The 24,596-nt window shown below is 40.6% G+C and overlaps 1 protein-coding gene across 4 annotated transcripts in view; it reads right to left on the reverse strand.

The window, feature by feature from the left end:
- Positions 1-14,445: 14,445 nt before the first annotated feature.
- Positions 14,446-24,596, reverse strand: part of RAB11FIP4 (RAB11 family interacting protein 4) — a 213,138-nt gene continuing 202,987 nt past the window's right edge. For all 4 annotated transcript variants that reach the window (XM_058173106.1, XM_058173105.1, XM_058173107.1 and 1 more), the window contains 4 exons: positions 23,627-23,764; positions 20,697-20,852; positions 17,884-18,027; positions 14,446-15,819 (listed from right to left, as the gene is read on the reverse strand). In XM_058173106.1, coding sequence (XP_058029089.1) covers positions 15,703-15,819; positions 17,884-18,027; positions 20,697-20,852; positions 23,627-23,764 — 555 coding nt within the window. In that variant the 3' untranslated portion in view covers positions 14,446-15,702. The remainder of the gene's footprint in view (positions 15,820-17,883; positions 18,028-20,696; positions 20,853-23,626; positions 23,765-24,596) is intronic.

A 24,596-nucleotide genomic window follows, 5' to 3' on the forward strand; every position in this document is an offset into this window, starting at 1 on the left:
CCCTGAAATGGATGAGTGTTATAAATAGCACCTTCCAAATTGCCAAGTATCTAAAAACACAAATGCCAAAACATCTTAGGGAGGTATTTACACACGCAAGGTTTGAGGAGCTAGATACAATGATTAAATATGAATGATTTAACGAAATTCCTTATAACAAATGTCCTTGTACCGGTATTTGTAGAGCTCCAGCAATAGAAGCCCTAACACGTGTATTATTTTAACTATCAGATGTATAAGAAAGAGACTGGCATCTTGGATTGTTCATCAGACAAACAAACTATTAGGACCCTCATTAGACAGATAAACAAACAGTTGGAAAGAACCTTGTAGGTCATCTAGTCCAACCCCCTGCCCAAGCACGAGACCCTACACCATCCCCCACAAATGGCAGTCCAATCTCCCCTTGAAGGCCTCCCATAACTTCTGAAGGCAAGACTGTTCCATTGGTTGATTGTTCTCACTATCAGAAAATTTCTTATTTTTAGGTTGAATCTCTCCTTGATCAGTTTCCGTCCATTATTCCTTGTCTGGCCTTCGGGTGCCTGCCTTGGAAAATAGTTTGACCCCTTCCTCTAGCAGCCCCACAAATATTGGAACGCTGCTATCATGTCTCTCCTGGTCCTTTTCTTCACTAGACTAGCCATGTCCAGATTCTGTAACCATTCTTCATATGTTTTAGTCTCCAGTCACCTAATCATCCTGGTTGCTCTTCTCTGCACTTTTTCTAGAGTGTCAACACCTTTTTTATAGTGTGGTGACCAAAACTGGATGCAGGATTCTAGGTGTGGTCTTATTAAGGCTTTATTGAGTGGTATTGTAAGGGATTGTATATTGTATAGAGTGGTATTGTACGGGATACGTTGGTTCACTGGCTAAGATGCTGAGCTTGTCAATCGAAAGGTCGGCAGTTCAGCAGTTCGAATCTCTAATGCCGCATAACGGGGTGAGCTTCCGTTACTTGTCCCAACCTAGCAGTTTGAAAGCACATAAAAAATGCAAGTAGAAAAATAGAGACCACCTTTGGTGGGAAGGTAACAGCGTTCCGTGCACCTTTGCCATTGAGTCATGCTGACCATATGACCACAGAGACGTCTTCAGACAGCGCTGGCTCTTCGGCTTTGAAACGAAGATGAGCACTGCCCCCTAGAGTCAGGAACGACTAGCACATATATGCGAGGGGAACCTTTGCCTTTACCTTAGAGTGGTATTAGTACCTCACTTGATCTTGATTGTAATTTGTATCCCTCTGTTAATGCAATTATGTTAGCATTGGCTTTTTTGGCTCATATTTAACTGGTTGTGCACTAAGACTCCAAGATCCCTCTTACAATTACTGCTATTAAGCCTGGTTTCACCCGATCTATATGCGTACTTTTGGTTTTTCTTGCCTAAGTGTAAGACTTGACTTTACATTGAATTTCATTTTGTTAGATAGGGCCCAGTATTCAAGTCTGTCAAGATCCATCTGGATCTTGAGTTTATAGGGTATTAGCTATTTCTGCCAGCTTAGTACCCTGTTTCTCTGAAAGTAAGACATCCGCTGATAATAAGCCCAATCGGGCTTTTGAGTGCATGTGCTAAAATAAGCCCCCCCCTGAAAATAAGCCCTCCCCAAAAATATTTAAACACATGCGCAGCCGGTCCCTGCCATTTCCTCTGGTTTCCTCCATGTGCCCCAAAATAATAAGACCTCCCTGAAAATAAGTCCAAGGGTTCAAAAAAATATAAGACAGGGTCTTATTTTCAGGGAAACACGATATCATCTGCAAATTTGGGAAGTTCCCCTTCTATTTCCTCATCTAAATCGTTTATGAAGATATTGAAGAGTACTAGGCCTAAGATGGACCCTTGTGGTACCACATTGCTTACTTCCCTCCATGTAGACGCAGACCCATTAAGGACTTAAGAGCTACATATTTCATGTGTGGTCAAAGCCCCCGAATTGCATACAATACAACCCCTTTATCTGAGTAAAATAGCTGAGATCTACATACTATATATAGGCCTGATAAAGGTAACTTGTTAGGAATATTGCGTTCCTGATTTATCCTCTATTTAATTTGTTTCCTGTACTTCCCTTTTATATATGATTCTGCTGTTTTAAACATGTTTTATGTTTTATTTTGAATGTTTTATGTATTTTGATATGGCCTAGAATCAGTAACAATGAAGTGACCTACCAATATGACCACTCTGACAGGCATCATGGAATTGTAGTCCAGTACAGTTGAAGGCACTTCTGAGGATTATAAAGAGGGCAGAACCTCATCAAAGTTGGCTGATGTCAAAATGTTAAATAAGATCAGATTTGGATTATTAGGTGTTTGGAAAGGTGAATAAATAAATATATGTAACATTGAAGATGCTCTAGTCTACCCTAATCTTTTGAAACATTTTTTTATTATGGCATAATTTTAATTCTTGTTTCTTTTATGATTTGTATTCATAGTTTGCTACTCAGAGTCATGTTTATGAGATAAGCAGCTACTGCATATAAATGTAATTGTCAAGATTAAGATAGGTGAAATCACAAAGAATTGTCTGCGTGCCTAAAACTGCAGTAGCAGGACTGGGGATTTAGATGACTTCGGATGACTCAGTCCAAACAACCAATTTTCAAGCATTTGTCTTTGTTTAATAGAATGCCTCTCAGATACACTGGTATTGTGTGCTTTTTAAAAATGGGTTTCTAACATTCTCCATTCCTCTTTCAGTTTTTTTTCCTTGCTTCCTTCTTTTTGGGGAGGAGTGCTTCAAGGTTAATGGGGTACTAGCTGCTGGTCTGACTTTCAAGTATGGCATACCAAAATGGCAGTGAATATGGAGAACTGGTTTAGAAAATCATTTAAAGGAAATATTTTCAAATAAATTCTCAGGGGTACAAGGGAGTATTATTGAACCTAGTTGTGCAGTGGCTAAGGGATGTATATAAATGTCCTGTCTTTCCTTGTTTAATTTTCTCTCAGGTTCAGCAGTCTCCCTGAGGAACTTCTGTTAAATCCCCCTAGGAAAATTTTCATTAGCAGAATTACCTGAACAAAAGTTTTGTCCCCGGATAACTCTTGAAGAATATCTTCTTCCTCTGAGAAATTATTCATTTAATTTGTCTGCTCCCAAATTTGGTGGACAACTTCAAAGAACTAGCTGTTTTTTCTCTTTTTTGACTGCATATTAAAACTCAGAGGAGGTGAATTAGGCATATGGCAAATCAGTTTAAAGCTTTTTCTGCCATTTTGCCACAACATCCCCTTGATGAATGGGATTTTGCTACTTTTCTTACAGTGGAGTGCTAGCTCCACTTACACACAATAAAACTTACCGTATTTCTAAATAAAGAAGCAAAGTTAGCCTATTTTGGAACTATGAAATTTCTTGTAATATGTTGACTGCGAACAGAACAACAAGTGGTTTAGCTAACTGGTTTAAAAAGGATTAAACTGCAGCCGGAGCTAATTTAAATTACCATAATCCCCACTGGAGTGAGGAAATTTATTCCTGGGCAAAAAAAGTATGCATGCAATTGTGGCTTCAATTTTAATTATCCCACAGAACATAGAATGGACTTTCACAATGGGATGACTGCAAACTTCACTCAATGGTGGTCAATATCTGAAATAAAGAATTAAAGAAAAATTGTTCCACAAATATGCCAGGTTCTCAAAGGATTAGAATTAGATATATATTTAGGTCGTAGTCTCAGACAAGTCCAGACACGGGAGCTTTGTTTTCTTTAACTGTTTTTGTGTTACTCCTTCTGCTGCACAGGCAATTAGGATGACCAAAGGTTCACTGGGAAAAATAAATCAAGAGTTATATCGATGATAGTGAGAGATGAGCAGTCAATTCAAATAATACTTGCTTTTGATTCTGATCAACAATTTCTAAGGCATCATTCAGGAATAACCCAAAAAAATAAAAAGTCTGTTTTTGAGGCATTGGCTTAGTATTTTACAACTCATTTCAGGAACTATTTTAAATTCCAGCAGGCTTGTTCAAATAGAACCCTCGCATAACAGTGTCACATTAGAAGACATTTAGCTGCCAATTTTATTTTCTCTTAATGACCTTTTGGCAATATACAGATCAAATTATGCTGAGAAAGGGCAGGCTTTTGCAAAAAATGAATGAGTTGTTGTATTCTGTATCCTATTCTCTCTGCAAATATGGGAATAAAGGTGCACAAATTGCTTGTTTGCCTAATACACTGTGCTGTGGTAAGTGTATGCTCTTATTATGCTCTTATCAGCATTTTATTATCAGGAATAATGAAATACAACTTGGGTTTTTGGACTGCTGTAGGAATCTAACTTCTGCTGGGGCCCCTGGGTTCGAGTCAACTCTAATTACGTGAGAATAACTGGGCTCAATGTTGTTATGTTGGTTTGCTGCAACCATGGTTGGCTCAATAAATCCAGCTGTTTGCCACTCTAATCCAGCTGCATGAACCATGTTTTGGTCCAGTACAATGCGCAATCCTAGCCAGTGACTAAACAGTAGTACAGATAGCAGAAAAATTATTTTGCCTCCACAGATTAAGGACTACCTTTTTCTGATAGATTAGTGACAAGGACTAAATTTGTACCTGGAAAACTGAGAACAAAAGTCAGAATAGAAAATAATGTAGCTTGTTAAACATTTTAAGGATTTCAGCTACGTAGGCGATGGATGGATGGTAAAATCATCAAATAACAATTCAAAAGATTTCAATCTCTTTGGGTACGGGGCCTCCCTGCCAATATTGCAGATACCATGGTGTAGCCACGTTTGTTAATAGGAAAGCTCTTTATCCTGCAGAACATCGATGCTGAATAAATGTTTACATGATAGAGGTAGGCGCGATGTACAACTGACCCCAAAATTTCCATTGTTAAGCAAGACAGTTGTTAAGTGAGATTTGCCCCATTTTGCGACCTTTTTTTGCTGCAATTGTTAAGTGAATTCTGCTGTTGTTAAATTAGTAACATAGTTGTAAGTGAATCTGGCTTCCCCAATGACTTTGCTTGTCAGAAGGTCTCAAAAAGTGATCTGGGATATTGCAACTGTCATAAATACATGACGGTTGCCAAGCGTCTGAATTTTAATCACATGACCGTGGGAATGCTACAACAGATGTGTGAAAAACAATTCTCTCAATTTTTTCAGTGCTGCTGTTTCTCTGAATGATCACTAAATGAATGGTTGTATCTTATGTAGATCTGATTAGTTTTTAGTTCAGCCATTTGTATCCTGTGGGACAATAATTTAGTTTACTTTATTGTCATTGCACATGGTACAACAAAATTAAATGCCGTCTTCACTGTACATTATAACTATAAAAATAAAAACACAAATCTACATCCTTTACATTCTATATAATTGAAATTGGAAACCCGATATTGCACTATACCGTAGAATTCAATATGGTTACTGCCCTGGGATAGAAGCTGTTTTTCAGCCTATTTGTCCTTGTTTTTATTATCCTGATCGTCTGCCAGATACTAATAGTTCAAATAAAGGGTGCTCAGGATGAGATGGATCTTTAAGAATGTTTTGAACTTCCTTAAGGCAGCGGGAGCTATAAAGCTCTTCCAAAGAGGGGAGAGGACAACCAATGATCCTCCAGGCAATGACATTGACCCTCTGGAACGCTGTCCTATCTGCCACTGTGCAATTTGCAAACAATACACAGATGCAGTAAGTTAAAATACTCTCTATAGTGCAGCGGTTGAAGGCCACCAGCAGTTTTTCATTCAGTTGGTGTTTCCTGAGAAGTCTCAGGTAGTATAATCTCTGCTGGGCCCTTTTGACCAATGCTGTAATGCGAGTGCCCCAGGTCAGGTCCTCTTTTATGATAACACCCAGAAACTTTAAACTGCCCACTTGCTCCATTCGGTCTCCATTGATCAGCAAGCGCTGGATGTTTGATCTGTTCCTTCTATAGTCCACTATAAGCTCCTTGGTCTTATTTGTGTCAATAGATTTGCCCCAGGAGTGGAAAAATGAAATAGGGGTGATCTGTTGTAGTTCCACTGCCTTGAAAAAGGGCCTAATGAACCATGACTGGGTTTGGATATGTGTTCTTAATTAGATCCTAATCAAATTCCCTACTGAAGTTGACCAAAGTAAATCTTGGATAAGATTGGAATCCAAAGCCTCTCTCGCAAGCTGCTCAAGCATTTTGAACATTTTGGAAGTAATATCTGATCTCATACATGAGTTTAGAAGCGCCTATTTTTTCCTAACACGATGGTGGTGGATGGAAGAATTTAATTTTACTGTCACACATAATTTCATCCAACCTAGGTACCATGCAGTTGCATTTCACACTTTTAAAGGTGGGGGAAATGTATTATAATGGTGTCCCCCCTCCCCAGACTGGAGCGTTTTTCTAATAGCTCTTGGTCTTGGCATTCACACTTGTTGACAGCCATGTTCACACCCTGGAAATCTTTGGATAGCATTGCTTGATCAAATGGCAGGTTCCTCTAATGAGGAAGGTTTTCCTTCTGTAATAAATGTTGCCACAGAAATTGGAAATCTGTAGGAGTATGCATAAAATTCTCCTTTTGTTTGGGAGTTAAGTGTGAATCTCCCCATTTTCATAAATGTTCGAGTCTTATCTTGGTTTGACAGCTGTGGGGCCAAAATATTAGTAGGTTCATTTTAAAAGGTTCTTGCAAGCCTTTTAAGATGCATCTTCAAATCCCCTCCAGGCTCCTGACATCCTAACTAACCATTGTATAGTCGGCCAGCAATATGGCAATCTAAGATGTGCAATTTATATTCCAATGGAAATCTCACTGGGGTAGGTGATGATTCTTCCTGTTTCTACTCATGAAAACAGGAAGGACGGTTTACAGCAGGTATCTTCAAACTTGGCAACTTTTAAGACTTGTGGACTTCGATTTTCAGAATTCCCCAGCCTGCATGGGGAAGTCCAGCTGAAGTCCACAAATCTTAAAAAGTTGCCAAATTTGGAGACTCCTGATTTACAGCAGCAACACTCATTGTAGGACAGGTTTTTTAAAAACCCAGGATGGGATAGGTTTTTAAAAAGACAACTTTTTAAAAAGGTGCCAGTCTCTTGGCCCTTTTTGTCCTCTCCCCTTTACATTGATTTTACACACATAATGCAAAGCCAAACTCTGCCTTATTTATGGTATGGCATGTATGAACCCCATAAATTGTAGTTTGGAGGTTGTCTCCATTTCAGATGCTGGACACAAGCTGGAGCGGGCTTTTACATTTATGTACCGTTAGTGAGTTTTCCAGAGGAATCCCGAGTTAAGTTCAAGTTAAGGCAGACCCATAGACAGATTGTCTCTAACCTGTGTTCTTCGCGAATTATCAGCCTGCAGTCTTAAAAACATTGATGAAAATCCCAGAAGTTTCAAAAATCATTCTGAATTGGGGACAGATTTGGTGATACCATTGAGGAACATTAACTAATGGAATAATGAGGTTCTAACTCTGAAGTTACGCTCTTCTTGGCAAAGGATTCCGTACTAAACTGGCATATTAAGGTGAAAACATCAGGCGACAGGAAAGCTTTCTCTGTCATTCTAGAAAGCCACTGTCAATTAGAACAAGCAAAGCTGATTGAGCCTCAGTAAGCAAAGTTTTGGCGTAAGGCAATGTCCCATAACATTCAGAGTAGTAATGCAATTTTGTTCCCCACTGGGGGGGAAAAAATCACTCCTGAAAGCTGGCAAATATTTAAGTATTTGCAGTATATTTTTCTGGCATCCAGCATACTTTATATAACTCAGCAATCTTACAAGTTAAGGCAAGAGGATTAGTCCCTTGTGATGGGATAAATGAAGGGAACTGAAGCTGAGAGAAGGGCCTTGGAACTCAATAGTTAATTGAGGGATTTTGCTCCAGTTCATCTGACACAAAGTGAGGAAACTTCACAATCCCTCTTAGAATGAAATAAATGAATGAATTTAGTTAGGATAAGCCATCGATTTAATTTGCTGTAAACTCTAAAACCGGACAGAAATGATGCAACCCATTATAAATAAAGATAACAAATCAGGAAGGATCATAGTTTGTGTATGTGACAGCGAATGAATGTGAATTGGATTTTTACAAAAGGGCAAGAGATAATTCCATTTAACACAGCAATGCTAAAAGAAAACAGAGCTAACCAGTTATTTCACCTATGTGCTCAGGACAAAAATTAGTGCATCTAAGTAAAAGCAAGACATTCTGTACAAAATGAATACATCTTTTTTTTTTTTTACATTCTAGTGAGGCACATGAAATACAAACTTAGTTCTATTTTATATATACACATTTACAGTAGATTGTTTGGGTAGGGATGGCAAAATAAAGATCAGATAAAAATAAAAGACTTCGAACATATAAAACCTGTGGCCAATAGCATGAATTTCAATAGACATGAATTCTGTACATACTGTAGTCAAGTAGAAGGCACAAAAATACTAAAATCATGCAAAATAATTTTTTTTTTAAAAAATCCAATCCTTACACATAACTACGTTCTGTGCAATAAAGCGAAACTACAATAGTGGTTCCCACAATAAAAAAATACAGCAATTCTCAATTTCTATCAGTACCAAAACACATTGGAAATTGAACATAGCTACTGCCTTGTAACATACAGATCAAAGATGCTTGTGTTTTTTTTCTGCCCTGCTCATCTTGAAAGACCAGCTTGCTAATTTCATAAGTTGGGAGTGAGCAGTGATAAATCTGAACTGAGGATTTGTGCAATTGTAACTCCAGTCTTTAATGGTGAAGTGTTTCCATCTTTTCCTCTTGTAATCTTACTTATGTACATGCATGGGCATTCTGAACAGCCCCTATCTGTAATTCTGAGGTGTTGACATGCCACTTCAGAAGTACAAGGATAACACTAGATTAATTTTCCAAAAAAAATGAACACTTAAGATCAGAAAGCAGAAGGGGAACACACTCTTAATTTTTCCTATCATCAACAAGGGGAATCTAAGGTTCCAGGGAAGCGATATATTTTTTTCTTGCCAGGAATACAATCGCAGCCAAAGGAAGTCAACTTTACCCCGTTTACCAGCCAAAGAGGGAGTTGCTACAAGGGCCTCACTTTGCCAGAAACAAAACTCAGCTACAGGTGACCATTGCTTTGGGAATGCAGAAAAGGGAAGAATATGTGCAGCCAGTTCTTTGTCCTAAAGCAGGGGTCTGCAAACTTGGCTCTTTTAAGATTTGTGGACTTCAACTCCCAGAGTTGAAGCTTTGCTGGCTTTGCTCAGCTTTGCTGGCTGAGGAACTCAGGGAGTTGAAGTCCACAAGTCTTAAAAGAGCCAAGTTTGCAGACCCCTGTCCTAAAGGAAGAAGAGCCACCAATGTTATTTAAGCCAAAATACCAGAAGCAGCTTGGATTTATAACCTAAAACTTTGTTTTAGCCTCTCTTTATTTTCTTTCTCTTCATATCCCATAACTGAAAACTCAAAAGCCAGATAAATAGTCGTCAAGGCTTCTGTCATTATTTGAAAGCTAAAATTCAGAATTGGAATTCAGAATGACTGATCAATTCTTAAAATTAAACATGTTTTGATAACATTTTAGTTTTCACTGAGAGATTTAAGCTTGTGCCCTACTATATAGATTACTAGATAGGAAATTTCTAGTTTATTTGTTGCCGAGATGAATGATGTTTTCCTAAAATTCACAATTTTAAACAATGGATGCAGGAAAAGTGACTAAACCTCCCACATCGTAGAATTCAAAGTAGAGCAGTTCAAATGTATCTTGTCTAATGTAATATGCAACTGTATTCATGATTTCAATGAAAAAAAAAATCAAATCTACAACTTTAGTGTAAGATCCATGGTGGTCAGAATGCCTTAAATCCTACTAAAAGTTTTGAAAATTACTGTTTTTAACCCCAGGGATTACTGGGGTTAAAAGTTTGTTGTCCAGTGAACTTGTTACCTTTAGAGATGCAGTTGTTCTTTTTTGCTTTCATAGAATACAAACTGGATCGAAGGCACTCCAACAACTAGAAGTAGGGACAAGAAGCAATATGGGAGACTGAGAACCAAGTGTCTCAGTTTCAGCCAGCTGTTCCTCAACCTTAGCAGAATTTTGAAGTTCTATTAAAGCTGCTGGATCAGGTGAAAGCAAACTATTTGTTCTAACTATGTTTGGATTGTTACATCAGTGCCTTGCCCCATTGTATAAATACACAAGAAATCCCGGTTCAGTAGACAAGCACATACTAATGTACTTTAATTTAAGCAAGCATAAAAGTGTTCTGACAGTGTGATGAGAAATTTTGTTGAGAAAACAAACTATTGGTATATTCCCATTAGAAATTCCCTTTGCTAAAAGTGACTCCTCCTATCTATTTAGCAGCCTCTCATTCTCAGGTTTGCACATGGATTAGGTTGACTTCTTTGCAACATGCACTTTGCACTGCTGATCTACAGGAGCTGACAAATTATTTTGCTCAACAGACAGCAACAAAAATTTACTTAAGGAACCCCTGCAAATAAAACCTTGTGTTCTTTTGAACATAGAATGAGAATTACTGTTTGAAGCATAACATTGATCTTGTCCCTACTGGATAATTTCTAAAATATGTGGACTTCCAAAATTCTTAGCAGTTGAAATCTTTAAAAAAAACCACTTCCAGTGATGAAGATCCTGCAATTCACTGGGAACATCTGTAAACTTTAAAATTAGGGCATTTTTCCTAGCAAACAAGCTTTGTGCCTAAAGATTAAACCCAATTTTAATTAGCAACACTCCTATTCATGTCCTGGGTGGCAATCTTTTTTGTGCAGCACAAATGTATCCATACATATTCAGAATTAGTGACTTTCTCTCAGCTAGAGGCCTATCATAGTTTCAATATAATCCAGCAAGCCACCCTGCTTCCATTTTCCACTACTAAAAACACCTAACTCCTGCAGCCTTGGCTCAGAAGCATGTAAATGGACCTGTCTCAAAAGTCCCATCATATTCAATCAAAAGTAAACAGTTACCCTCTCTTAATGTGCTACAGGGCCTCCTTTTTGGCCTTATTATTGCATTATAACACAATGTTGTACTGCTGGCCAAACATGTTCATCAGAAGAGCTTTTCAACAACTCCTGATCTGAAGTCATGCTAGAAAACGTTAGCATCTGTAGAAACCTATGTCCAGGTACATGAATTCTAAACAAGCTATGCTGACAAGCAGGCCTCGGGTATCTGCATTTATTTCCCACAACCTGTTGTGCTAAAGCAAAGGCAGTCATATACTACAAGCAAACAACTGGCAAAAAGAAATTGTTGGCTCCTAGAAACATCATCAAAACATAGCTTCAGAATTTCTAGGGATCATCTATGAGCAAAGAAGAAAGCAAATGGACACAAAGACTCATTTAAAGACAACCATGTGTGGATTGAGGTTTGGTAGCAGAGGACTTAATGAAGTCCCCTGATTTATAAGGGAATCAGATGATCTAATCCAGCTTTTCTTGACTTGCTTCTTTCTGGAAGGACTGGATGATAGTTTACCGTGAAATGCACCATTGACCTAAGAGGCACCACATTGGGAAGGTTTCTCTCCCTCAATGCTTGCTAATCCAAACCAATTTAATCATCTGCAAGCAAGACTGCCTTTCTGCCACCCCTTGGAAACTACTTCACTCTCCTCAGTCAGAATTATTCCTGTGTTTCATATAAAACCCTTCTTTCAGTTTCTATCCATTCACTTCTTCATCTCCTAACTCGTGGAGGTTTCTCTCTCTGTCTCTCTCTCTCAGAACCTCTCCCCCTCAATCTTCTCCAAAGTCAACATGCCCAATTCTTTCAGCTTTCAAGAACTTTCAGATACATTTTGCTTCCTGCCCGTCAACTCAACTGAGGAAGTCATCATCTCCTCTCTCTCACCATTAAAATATCAGCAGGATAAACCAAAAACAAGCTGGACTAAGTAGCCTTAACCTCACTCTTGAAAGGCAACCTGTAAAAACATAAATTCTCCAGAGGTCTGTGGTTGTTACATAAAGTACCAACCTTCCTTCCCAAGCAGAGAAAGGACACATTGCTGGGGTGGATATTGTAGAAAAGTGGGGGAATGTGGTTCCTTCTGGAGTAGGATTCCTTCCAGCCTATGCAAGGCATTGGCAAATCCTGACTGGGAAAAGAATTCAGGATTCTCCTGTATTTTGATTGTGACTTGACTATCTAAAAAGGAGGTAGTGATGCAATCAGTTTCATTCCTACCAAATGCAGAAGGTCAAAAGCAAAGGAGGTATTAGAAGAAGTTTAGATGTTGAGTAAAAAGTAATGGCTGGCTCTAGCAAGTATCATCTTGCATTAACTATTAGCTGTCTTCCTAATTAGAAAACACAGCCAATAAACACAAGGCTGTGACTCCACACACACAGTCTCCCCCCCCCCCCATTCATACATCTGCAGAAATACTTGTTCGAATGTGAAATACTTAAGTACAACATAATGTTATAATTTATATACCATCCCAACATATAATTTGGAAACGGGTTTCAATGCTTAGAAGCTTAAACTGAATAGAGTGACCTCAGATTCAATCTTTTTCTTTGTAGAGACTCTCAAATTAATCACACAAACTTTACTCAGGACACCGCAAGGAAAAAAAAAGACAGCTTAATTTGAAAATGGAAATGTGCTTATGAAAGAAAACAATACATATGAACCAATGATAGTTTTTTTATCCATTACACAGAGCATGCAGTTCCCTTTCACGTGTGATGCAATCTTGGGGCTTCCTAGTCTAAAAATGACTACAGATCACATCATACTTTGACACCACCTATACTGAACAGGGTTTATAAAATTGTAATGCAGATATCCAGGGAGGATATCTTGCGCCTACCTTTGGTGTGGGGAGACCATGAAGCCTGCACACAAGTCATTACAGAATAACACATTCCTCTTCTCTCACATACATGTGACTGCACATATTCATGCACCATAATTGTTACTGCAATGCATATAAAGCCTGTGGTTTTGTTTTTTGTTTTGTTTTTTGTTTAATCAAAGCACATCTCAGACAGGAACAGAAAAATCTTTAAGTGAAAAGACAAAACTCATTTCCAACATGGTCCCTGCACAAGTCTTCACTTAACTTTACAGATTTCCTTTTAGAGCATGCCTGGGTAGTGATATGCAAAATGTTATGAGGATTTGCTCTGAAAACAAATGCTTATGTTACAGAAGCAAAACTGAAAAGAAAAAGGAAGGAGGAGGAGGAGGAAGAGGAGGTGATAGTGTGGTGATGATAGCAAGGGCAAGGGCAAGAGACATGAAGACATGAACAGCCTGAATCAATGTGAGAATATTTATTGATGGCACAAAGTGAGCTGAGTATTTTCCTGTAACTGTAGGAAGCTGTGATGCTCGATGAACAGTTGTTTTTGGCTTTTCTGCGCTAATCACCCCCAGTGAAGTAGGCAAAACTTTTCAGTGAAACTCCAGAATTGCATCAAATAAATATTAGCGTGTATAAACAAACAACTTTTTCCTAAACCTGTTAAAAAAAACCATTTAAAATGCTGCCTTGTCTCTAAGAACAGGGTCAATGTCACCCACGAGTGCCTAAAAGCAATATAAAACAGAGTGATTTAAAAACAATTGGTTTCTATTTGTTATGGTGGCAGCCCCGAGTTCTCAAAGTTCTCACCCTTTGTGTGGAGCCAAATAGCCCTCTGCAACTACCACTTTTTAATGCTGTTGCCGAAGCTGAAACAGGGCTGGGACTGTTTTGTAGCCCTGACGCACCCAACATTTACGACTCCCAGTCTCCCACCACTAGGGTCCTTGATGATCTTGCGATAAAACCCAAAACCAGAAAAAGCACCTCAGGAACAGTCTGATAAGTTCAAGAAAATATGGAACCCCAGGACCCACTGTTTTCTTGGGTACCCCAGATTCCCCTGGAATACAACAGACTGGTCACCCATCCCAAAGGATTCATAGCCAATTGGGTTCGAGATGTAGAAATTTCTTTCCGATTAAAACAGCCCAGGTTCAAGCAGAAACCTGCAAGTTTTCTGGAATACCCACTTTTGCATCCTACATACATCCCGATCCAAGGAGAGGATTTCAGAAGCATAACTCGGGCAAAGTTAAAACAACACAGCCAGCAGCACCAGTGAGAATTCAACCTGATAATACAAGATATTTCCGAGATGATGACAGGGAGGCAATTTGTAAGACATTAACACTCAGTATTGTTTGTAGGCTAGGAAAAGGCCTCGCACAAGTTAGTTTCCATCGTGTTTTATCTTTTCATCTAGAGGTAGTATCATTTGTTTTTCCTGTCCCGTATCTAAAACAGTGCAAAATCCAGTTTCGTGATTTTTCAGTTGTAATCCCTAGCATCCCCACAGAGAAAGGGCATGGAAAATGGATCGATGCAAATTATGAGACACAAAATATACTAAGCTCATATAAACACGCCCTGTGTATCCACACAAGTTGTTTTTGGCTTTTCTGCGCTAATCACCCCCAGTGAAGTAGGCAAAACTTTTCAGTGAAACTCCAGAATTGCATCAAATAAATATTAGCGTGTATAAACAAACAACTTTTTCCTAAACCTGTTAAAAAAAACCATTTAAAATGCTGCCTTGTCTCTAAGAACAGGGTCAATGTCACCCACGAGTGCCTAAAAGCAATATAAAACAGAGTGATTTAAAAACAATTGGTTTCTATTTGTTATGGTGGCAGCCCCGAGTTCTCAAAGTTCTCACCCTTTGTGTGGAGCCAAATAGCCCTCTGCAACTACCACTTTTTAATGCTGTTGCCGAAGCTGAAACAGGGCTGGGACTGTTTTGTAGCCCTGACGCACCCAACATTTACGACTCCCAATCTCCCACCACTAGGGTCCTTGATGATCTTGCGATAAAACCCAAAACCAGAAAAAGCACCTCAGGAACAGTCTGATAAGTTCAAGAAAATATGGAACCCCAGGACCCACTGTTTTCTTGGGTACCCCAGATTCCCCTGGAATACAACAGACTGGTCACCCATCCCAAAGGATTCATAGCCAATTGGGTTCGAGATGTAGAAATTTCTTTCCGATTAAAACAGCCCAGGTTCAAGCAGAAACCTGCAAGTTTTCTGGAATACCCACTTTTGCATCCTACATACATCCCGATCCAAGGAGAGGATTTCAGAAGCATAACTCGGGCAAAGTTAAAACAACACAGCCAGCAGCACCAGTGAGAATTCAACCTGATAATACAAGATATTTCCGAGATGATGACAGGGAGGCAATTTGTAAGACATTAACACTCAGTATTGTTTGTAGGCTAGGAAAAGGCCTCGCACAAGTTAGTTTCCATCGTGTTTTATCTTTTCATCTAGAGGTAGTATCATTTGTTTTTCCTGTCCCGTATCTAAAACAGTGCAAAATCCAGTTTTGTGATTTTTCAGTTGTAATCCCTAGCATCCCCACAGAGAAAGGGCATGGAAAATGGATCGATGCAAATTATGAGACACAAAATATACTAAGCTCATATAAACACGCCCTGTGTATCCACACAAGTTGTTTTTCTATTTATATATATATATATATGTATATAATATATATACGTGTGTGTGTGTGTGTGTGTTTTGTACGTCATGTGTATTGAGAGAGTTATATATATGTATATATTTATAAGTTCATATACATAGCAAATAGAGATACTTGAATCTAAAGGCATCCTATCTGCCCACCTCCCTTCCCGCCCCAATCTTCAATTTTTTATTTCCAGGATGGACGGATTGTGGTCTAAGATGGCCAGGATGATCTTGTCCATATATTGGCGCAATCTGTAGTTGATCTCCTCCTGTTCTTTGAGGGCTTCCATGAGCTGAAAGGAAAAAGATCTAGATTAAGAAATCCTCTGGGGTCACAACTACTCCCAAGAACCTCTGTGTCCAGAGTGCTCCTGAATTTCAAAAGTTGTTTTCAGCGTATTTTTCTTTCTAGATTATTTTAATGGTGATTCATTTGAATGGATGGAAGAAGGGTGGCTATTTCTTCACCCTCATTCTACAAATTGTTGAAACCATAATAAATTCAACACTACATTTTTGAGCAGGAGGATCACCCCATCCCTGTGCCTCAGTTAATTTACGCTCTTTTATGCAGAAACTCATTTGAAGCCACTGAGAAACAATTTATATTTTTGGTATGAGTCTCAATTCCTGGGCATATGAGATGGATACAGACTCAGTCATCTGTCTTCTCCGGGGGAACACAACCCTAATGTACTCTAGATCTTTTGGAAAAACTCCTAGAATTTTGCCACTGGCCACTGTCTTTGAACTAGTGGTGGGTTGCTACCGGTTCTCCCAGTTCGAGAGAGCCAGTAGTGGAAATCTTGATATGAGAGCGAACCAGTTCGCTCCTAACGTCAGCTAGACCCTCCCGCCCGCCCCCACACTATACCTACCTTTATTCCTTTGTTTTTAGCTCAGCTGTAAGGTGCGGCAGAGTGGATTGCCATGCCTCAGCTGTTTTTTTACTCAATGTGCTTGCGCGAAATGCAAGGTTGGCATGCGTGCGAGCAAAGTGAGCATTCATGTGGCGATCGCGCACAAAGCATGTGCGCAATGCGAACTGATGGTAAAAGTGGTTAGAACCCACCACTGCTTTGAATTATTAGGGGTTGGTGCACACATTTATTAAGGTGGAAGTTATAGCTAGGAGGGCCTTTGCTCACTTTGTCTTGTGTGACAATTGCACCCATACCTAGATCTGCAGATCCTGCTTACAGTCACTCTTGTCCTAGTCATTTCTAGATTGAACTACTGCCATTGTCTTTGAAGTGTGCCTTAGCCTCAGTTGGTACAGAATGCAGGAGTGGAGCAGTTATATGCATTCCCCAGATATAAGCTGCATTGGTTACCATGACCTTATTAGCACTCTCAACCTGGGCTCTGCTCCTCTCCAAGAGCTCACCTATAATTCCTGTGGGTCACCTAGCTCAGCACACTGAGTAACAATTAAGGCAGAGTTAGAAAAAAATAAGTCTGACTCATGCCAAGAACCATTCACTTCTTTTAAAATGAGAAACATACATTTGACAACATTGCTTTGGGCCTCTGGTGGCTCAGACTGCTAAGACAGTCTGTTATTAACACAGCTGCTTGCAATTACTGCAAGTTCAAGTCCCACCAGGCCCAAGGTTGACTCAGCCTTCCATCCTTTATAAGGTAGGTAAAATGAGGACCCAGATTGTTGGGGGCAATAAAAGTTGACTTTGTATATAATATACAAATGGATGAAGACTATTGCTTGACATAGTGTAAGCCACCCTGAGTCTTCGGAGAAGGGCGGGATATAAATGCAAAAAAAAATAAATTGCTTTCCATACTCCCAGAATAGCTAAGGCAAACACTATTCGTGCTCTGTAAATACACAGTTACCCAGAACAACTCCCTGAATGTGTGATGGGGTTACAAAGGACAGGTTGAAGGGAAGGCAAGATAACAGAACCCTATGGCATCTAATTCTAGAGTGCTGCATTTTTGTATCTCTTTGCTGCCATCCAATGGTCATATAGATTTCTGCAGCCCAGGTCTGGTAGCACCTAAGATTCAGGAAGTTCTCCTGAACGATTCCTGTAGCGGTGCACAGAAACAATTTTCAATGAAAAATAAGTTGGTTTTATAAAAGTACGACACACGAGAAATTTTTAAAAAGTCAAGAATTTTAGCCAATTCTGATGCCTTAGTGCCTCTATATGCTGATGTCATCCCAGCTAAACCGAAATAAAATACCCTAAAGCAAATGTGGCACTTCTAAACCACGATTTTCAAATGTCAGAGTTCACCACCAAGTTAGGTTTTTGCCAAGTTGATTGCTGAGAGATATTTTGCCAGCCCAGTCATTTAATTAGCTGCAAAGGGACTGCTACTGGTTCCTTTACCTCATCCCTGGAGGCAGAGTCAATCTCAGCTGCCAGTGACTGGGCTTTTGTCTGCGTGGCGAAAAGGTTCTTAGCTTCATAAAGGCTGAGGCTAAGGATTTGCCCATTGAGGTCATCGTTCTGGTCGTGGAGTTTTTGATTCTCCTGTCGAGAGAGGAAGGAAAGAATTAAGTGATTAAGGCACCTGGTTACAGTGAGTTCTAGCCCTGCCTTAGGCACAAAGCTAGTTGGGTAATCTTGGGCCAGTCTATCTCTGGCTCTACGACAACTCACCATAGCCAAGTCATCCCGGCCAACTTGCCATGGCCAACTCGCCATGGGGCAATTCGCCATGCCAAACTCATCACAGGACAAAAGTTACATTAATATCGAAGAAATGGTGGGATAAAATACATTAAAGAAAGGATGCCAAAGGAGAGACAAAATGAAATGTGAATGTCAAAATTTAAAATGATTTTAAAAATGATTTCAAATAATTAAATTGAATTGTTGAATTGTCCTGCTGCAAGCTGTCCTGTGGTGAATTGGCCCCAGTGAGGTGGCAGTGACGAATTGGCCATGGTGAGTTGTCCCATTCCACACTCTCTCTCAACCTTAAAAAGCAGGCAAGCACAAATCACTTCTAAAATCTTGCCAAGAAAGCTGCAGGACCTGTCCAGGCAGTCGCCTGGACTGGGGAGACTGACTTGAAGGCATTTGCACAGACGCACACATACAAAAGTCAAACAAGGAGCTTAGCACTTTAAGGATACTTCAGATGACCATTTGTTAATTTCCCTTCTCCGCCCCCCAACCCCCCTCTAAGCTCTACAGCTACAAATATCACCACTTTCAAAAAGGAGGCCTACACAAGTTCTTCTGAAAAGGAAGTCTATACTGTATATTTCCTCTTTCAAGGAAACTAACTGCTGAGTTTACCAGATTATCTACTGCTGCAGGAAAAGGAGTACCGTATTTTTCGGACTATAAGACGCATAAAGATTTCTAAGAGGTAAGTCAGGGGAAAAAAAGTTTTTGCCCTCCCCGGCCCTCAGGAGCACTCTGCAGGCCTCCCAAGCCCTCTGCATCCCCCGTTTTTTGCAAAAACGGGCCTGTTTTTTGCCCATCTTTGTGAAAAATGGAGCGCGTAGAGGGTTTGGGTGGCCTGCAGAGTGCTCCTGGGGGCTGGGGGAGGGCAAAAACGGGAGCGCTTTTGCCCTCCCCAGCCCCAAGGAGCACTCTGCAGGCCACCCAAACCCTCTGCGCACCCTGTTTTTGCAAAACGGGCCCATTTATCACAAAAACAGGATGAGCGGGGCAAGGCTTTGGGAGGCCAAAAATGGCTTTATTCAGTGTATAAGACGCACCAACATTTCCACCCTTTTTTGGGGGTGGGAGTGTGTTTTATAGTCCAAAAAATACTGTAGTTGTTGGCCTTCAGGGTGACATATAATACCAACTTTTCCCCAAATAAACGCTCCTGCTCCTTTTACTCTTGAGCAAGAAAGGAGAAATAAGGGAAAACTGACAATCATCTCTAATAAGGTGGGGGGGATGACTTGATTTGCTACAGGAGGGGCAGAGGTGGGTTTCAGCAGGTTCTGACCAGTTCTGGAGAACCAGAAGCGGAAATTTTGAGTAGTTCGGAGAAACGATAGTAAAAATTCTGACTGGCCCCTTCCCCATCTATTCTCTGCCTCCCGAGTCCCAACTGATTGGGAGGAAATGGAGATTTTGCAGTAACCTTCCCCTGGAGTGGGTTGGGAATGGAGATTTTATAGTATCCTTCTCCTGCCACGCCCACCAAGCCATGCCACGCCCACCAAGCCACACCCACAGAACCGGTATTAAAAAAATTTGAAACCCACCACTGAGGAGGGGGGGGTGAACTTTTTCAGTTTCAGTAATGTTCTGCGTTGTTTTTCAATCAGATCAGCAGAACCAGGATTTTAAATAGAAAATGTAAAACGGGTTTCCCACATCCAGTCCCACGGATTTTGTGTAGCCCCTCCGTGGTTTCATTAAGGTGAAATAAAGTGTACCTATAAGCTTTGCTCTATTTGGCAACCACAAAACACAGCTGCAAGCTCAATAGTTTCATGGCCATGTGGGACAATAAAAACAAGAGGAGCTGCGAACTTATAAGCAGAAAAGAGGTGGAAAATCTGTGTCCTGATACAAGTTGTTGAGTGACGACTGCCCATGACCAGTGGTGGGATTCAGTTGGTTCGCACCTATTCGGGAGAACCGGTTGTTAGAAGAAATCTTATTTTGTTTTTTTTCCACTTTACAAGGCTAATCCTGTAAGGAAGGCAGGAAGGAAACATTCTGGTGTTGTTTCTAGCCTAATCTTTATTGCTCTGCTTACAGAAACTGACTCTCTGGTTAACCCTTATAACATTGTAACAGCTAAGGCGAAGCACCCATCGACGTGAGTTGCCCACGCCCACACAGTCACATGACCACCAAGCCACGCCTACCCAGCTGGTCATTAGGGTAGAGAACCAGTTGTTAAATCATTTGAATTCCATCACTGCCCATGACCCCAGGTAAAATGTTATGGTCAGGTCTTATCTATAGCCTTGCAAATGCTAAAATCCACTTGCTGAAAACTTTGGCAAAAAAGGGAGGTATTTCTAATTGCAGGCCATCAAAATCTCAAGGGGGGAGTTGAGAAATCCTTTGGCTTCCTACTGCTTAGCTTTTGCTGGCTGAGGAATTCTGGGAGTTGACGTCCATAAGTCTTAAAGCTGCCATGTTTGGACACCCCTGAGCTTACCTGCTTTGGAGAGAGAAGGTTTCTTGTGCTCCCTCCTTCTCCAGCTGTACCTCACCTGTTTTAGACGTTTAACTTCATGTTCCATTTCCACTTCTCTCGTCTTAGCGTTGAATTCACTCAAGCTGGAAGAGCTTCTTCCTCGACCGGGACGCTCACAGTCAAGCTTATACAACTGAAGGTGTTCCAGCTCCTTTCTCAGATCTTCAATGAGCTGCAGGAAAAAAAGCAGGGCATAAGGAACCATTGTGGGTAGGAAGACATCAGGATAATCTGGGGGCAGAAAGCTAATTCTGGCCCTCTGATTAAAACTAAGACCTAACTGTAGGAACATGAAGAGTGTAGGGATGTTCTTGGCTTCACTGCTGACCTTTTGTTGAGATACAAGTAGTCCTCGACTTACAACCCATTCATTTAGTGACCATTCAAAGTTACAACGGCACTGAAAAAAAGTGACTTGTCTGCTGCTCATACTTACAACCATTGCAGGTTCCCCCATGGCCACTTGATCAAAATTCGGATGTTTGGTGACTGACTCATATTTATGCAGTGTCCCGGGGTCAACCTTCTATGACAATGATGGTTAACCTTTTTGCCATCGCGCGCCAGGAGGGGGGGGGGCGTCATGCACGTGTGTGCCCACACCCATAATTCTATGCACGCAGCTCCTGCGCATGCGATCCCCCGCTCCCCCCCTGCTTCTGATGCCCAGGTAGGGCCGTTTTTCTCTCTCACCTGGCTCCAGGGCCTCTCCATGAGTCTGGTGAGGGCAAAAACGGCCTTCCCCACACTCCCAGAGGCCAGAAACGACCAATTTCCCAACTTCCGGTTGGACAGGAAGTGAGGTTTTTTTGCCGTCCCCAGCCTCCAGGGACTCCAAGAGAGCTGAGTTTGCGTGCCCACTGATATGGCTATGGGTGCCACCTGTGGCACGCGTGCCATAGGTTTGCCATCACGGTTCTATGACAAGCAAAGTCAATGAGGAAGCCAGATTCATTTAACAACTGTGTTACTAACTTAACTGCAGTGGCAAGAAACATCGGGGCAAAACTCACTTAACAATTGTCTCACTCAGCAACAGAAATTTGGGGCTCAATTGTGGTTGTAAGTCGAGGACTTCCTGTACTAGTTATGACGGTACCTGAACCAAAATTGCAATGGCTGTTCCTATGCTGGCAACCTTTTGTTCAGGCTATTGAAACAATCTGGAAAATTCAGTTAGTTCAAAACAGGGCACAGCTAGCTTGCTTACAGAGACTAGTTGAGTACCATGGCGCTGGCTGTCAGTCTACTTCCAGGCCTTGCATAATCTATTCCTATTAACCTTTAAACCCCTAACTGACTTATTGAAGTAGATGTTCTGGCTTTAAATCATTTAAAGGTTTATAGGCTAACATAATCCAGGTTATCCGCGGTGTGGCTCAGGCTGTAAGAAGCCTGTTATTAAACACAGCTGCTTGCAATTATTGCAAGTTCAAGTCCCACCAGGCCCAAGGTTGACTCAGCCTTCCATCCTTTATAAGGTAGGTAAAATGAGGACCCAGATTGTTGGGGGCAATAAAGTTGACTCTGTATATAAAAATACAAATAGAATGAGACTATTGCCTTACACAATGTAAGCCGCCCTGAGTCTTCGCAGAAGGGCGGGATATAAATGTAAATAAATAAAATAAAATAAAATAAAATAAATTATCTATCTGGAGCCTGGATTTTCTCCTGAGGCCTTTCTTCAGCTTCCTACAGTATGTCCTACGAGGCAAGTTGAATGGCAATCGGTGGTGGAGTTTGCATGGTGGAGTTTGCTTTAAGAATCTTTACTGTAAAGGTTTTACACCTTTACAATAGTTTTATGGCTATTTTGTTGTCATTGTACGTTCCATTTATTGCCATTGCTTTTGCTGCTTCTGATTTTTATTTTATCTGTTGTGTTGTTCTCTACAAAAGATTCCATATTTTTGTATTGCTTCAGGTAGCTTCCACACAAGCTTATTTTGTATTCTTTTTCATCTGCTCTTTTATAGAGGTTGATTTTGTGTATGCTTTAAAGCAGGGGTCTCCAGCCTTGGCAACTTTAAGCCTGGAGGACTTCAACTCCCAGAATTCCCCAGCCAGTTGCCAAGGCTGGAGACCCCTGCTTTAAACAATAGTACATTATTCAGAAGACATCTGCTATTGGGCAGTATTAGAAATATTAACTTTTTTTTTTAATTACAGGAAAAGACATTACAAGACAAGACAAGTAAAATAGTCACAAAAATCAAGGATGGAAAACACTCAAGGACAGTATTTTGCAGGTCTTTTTCTAAGCCTAAAGGCTGTTTAAAGAAATGTCATAGCAGAGTGTATACATGAGAAGGTCGCCGTACAAGGAACAATTTCAATTTCAATCCATTTCAATTTCAGTCAATTCAAGTTTCAACTTTCCAGATTTATCACCATGCCATCCCCTGGGAATAATCCCTGTAGCATATCAGAAAGGACTTTAGGAATGGATTTTTGAAAATGGTTGCTAGCCAGCCGTTATTCATAACACCCCTGCTTCAGTGACACAAGGCAAGCCACCATGCCGGTTTTAAAACTTTTCCCTGTTTCCCCGAAAATAAGACCTCCCTGGATAATAAGCCCAATTGGGCTTTTGAGCACATGTGCTAAAATAAGCCCCCCTGAAAATAAGCCCTCTCCCAAAATATTAAAACACATGCGCAGCTGGTCCCCACCATTTCCTCTGGTTAGGTTTAAGGAGACGGAGCTGGCAATCATCGGGCCCCATCTTGTTCCATGCGCCCCAAAATAATAAGACATCCCCGAAAATAAGGCCAACCACTTATTTTGGGGTTCAAAAAAAATATAAGACAGGGTCTTATTTTCGGGAAAACACAGTATTGAAAACATGATACCTTCGTGTAAAACATCAGCATCTGAAACATCAGCATCAAGAGGGGAGACGGAAGATGTACTGGTTGTTATGCCACCAAAATTGTTACCAACCTCCTGAGTGGCTTCTCTCTCCTTGTTAAATTCCAGCCTGTTCTGCCTCAGTTTATCCATCATCCTTTTATACAAATCCATTTCATCCTTCAGCCTCAGACTGGTATCTTCTAATCTGTCAGACATTCGCTGCCTCTCCTGAGGAATGTGAAAAGAAGGTTACAAACTGCCAGCAATTATAATGGTAGTTTTCAATGTACAGGAAACTATCATTTCAGGGAGTTGGTGGAAGAAATTTGCATAGGCATGTAGAAAACCATCATGGGTAGGTTTAGATTAACCTACCCATGCTTAAATTAAGCAGGTTAATTTTTCTTAAATGCGGGTCTGTTCAACTTTTCAGAACTTTGAGAAGAGAACCATGTATAAGCCATGCCAATGTGTTGCTCAGCCCTCAGATTCTAACTTCAGTTCATGCAATAAGTTAGTTTGAGATCTGCAGAACACGATAGACAATGGCTGGCTGTTTTCTAAACGTCAATAAGACTGTTATATTGCCTTTTGTTATTTAAACTGTACACTTTTTTCTCTTTGAAGATCTTGCCAACTCTGTCCAACTATGACTTTCTTACTGTTCCCCTTGGTTTTTTTTATGTTTTGCAACTTCATCATTCCCTCAAACCACCTGAACATACTATTTACTCTTTTCCAGGGTGAAATCCAGCAGGTTCTGACAGGTTCTGGAGAACCGGCAGTGGAAATTTTGAGTACTTCAGAGAACCGGCAAATACCACCTCTGGCTGGCCCCAAAGTAGGGTGGGAATGGGGATTTTGCAGTATTCTTCTCCTGGAATGGGGAGGGAGTGGGAATTTTGCAGTATTCTTCCCCTGGAGTGGGGTGGGAATGGGGATTTTGCAGTATCCTTCCCCTGCCACATCCACCAAGACACACCACGTCCACCAAGCCACGCCCCTAGAACCAGTAGTAAAAAAAATTTGGATATCACCACTGTTCTTTTCTCTATTCATT

Source organism: Ahaetulla prasina, chromosome 2, assembly GCF_028640845.1.
Source record: "Ahaetulla prasina isolate Xishuangbanna chromosome 2, ASM2864084v1, whole genome shotgun sequence".
NCBI classification, from domain to species: domain Eukaryota; kingdom Metazoa; phylum Chordata; class Lepidosauria; order Squamata; family Colubridae; genus Ahaetulla; species Ahaetulla prasina.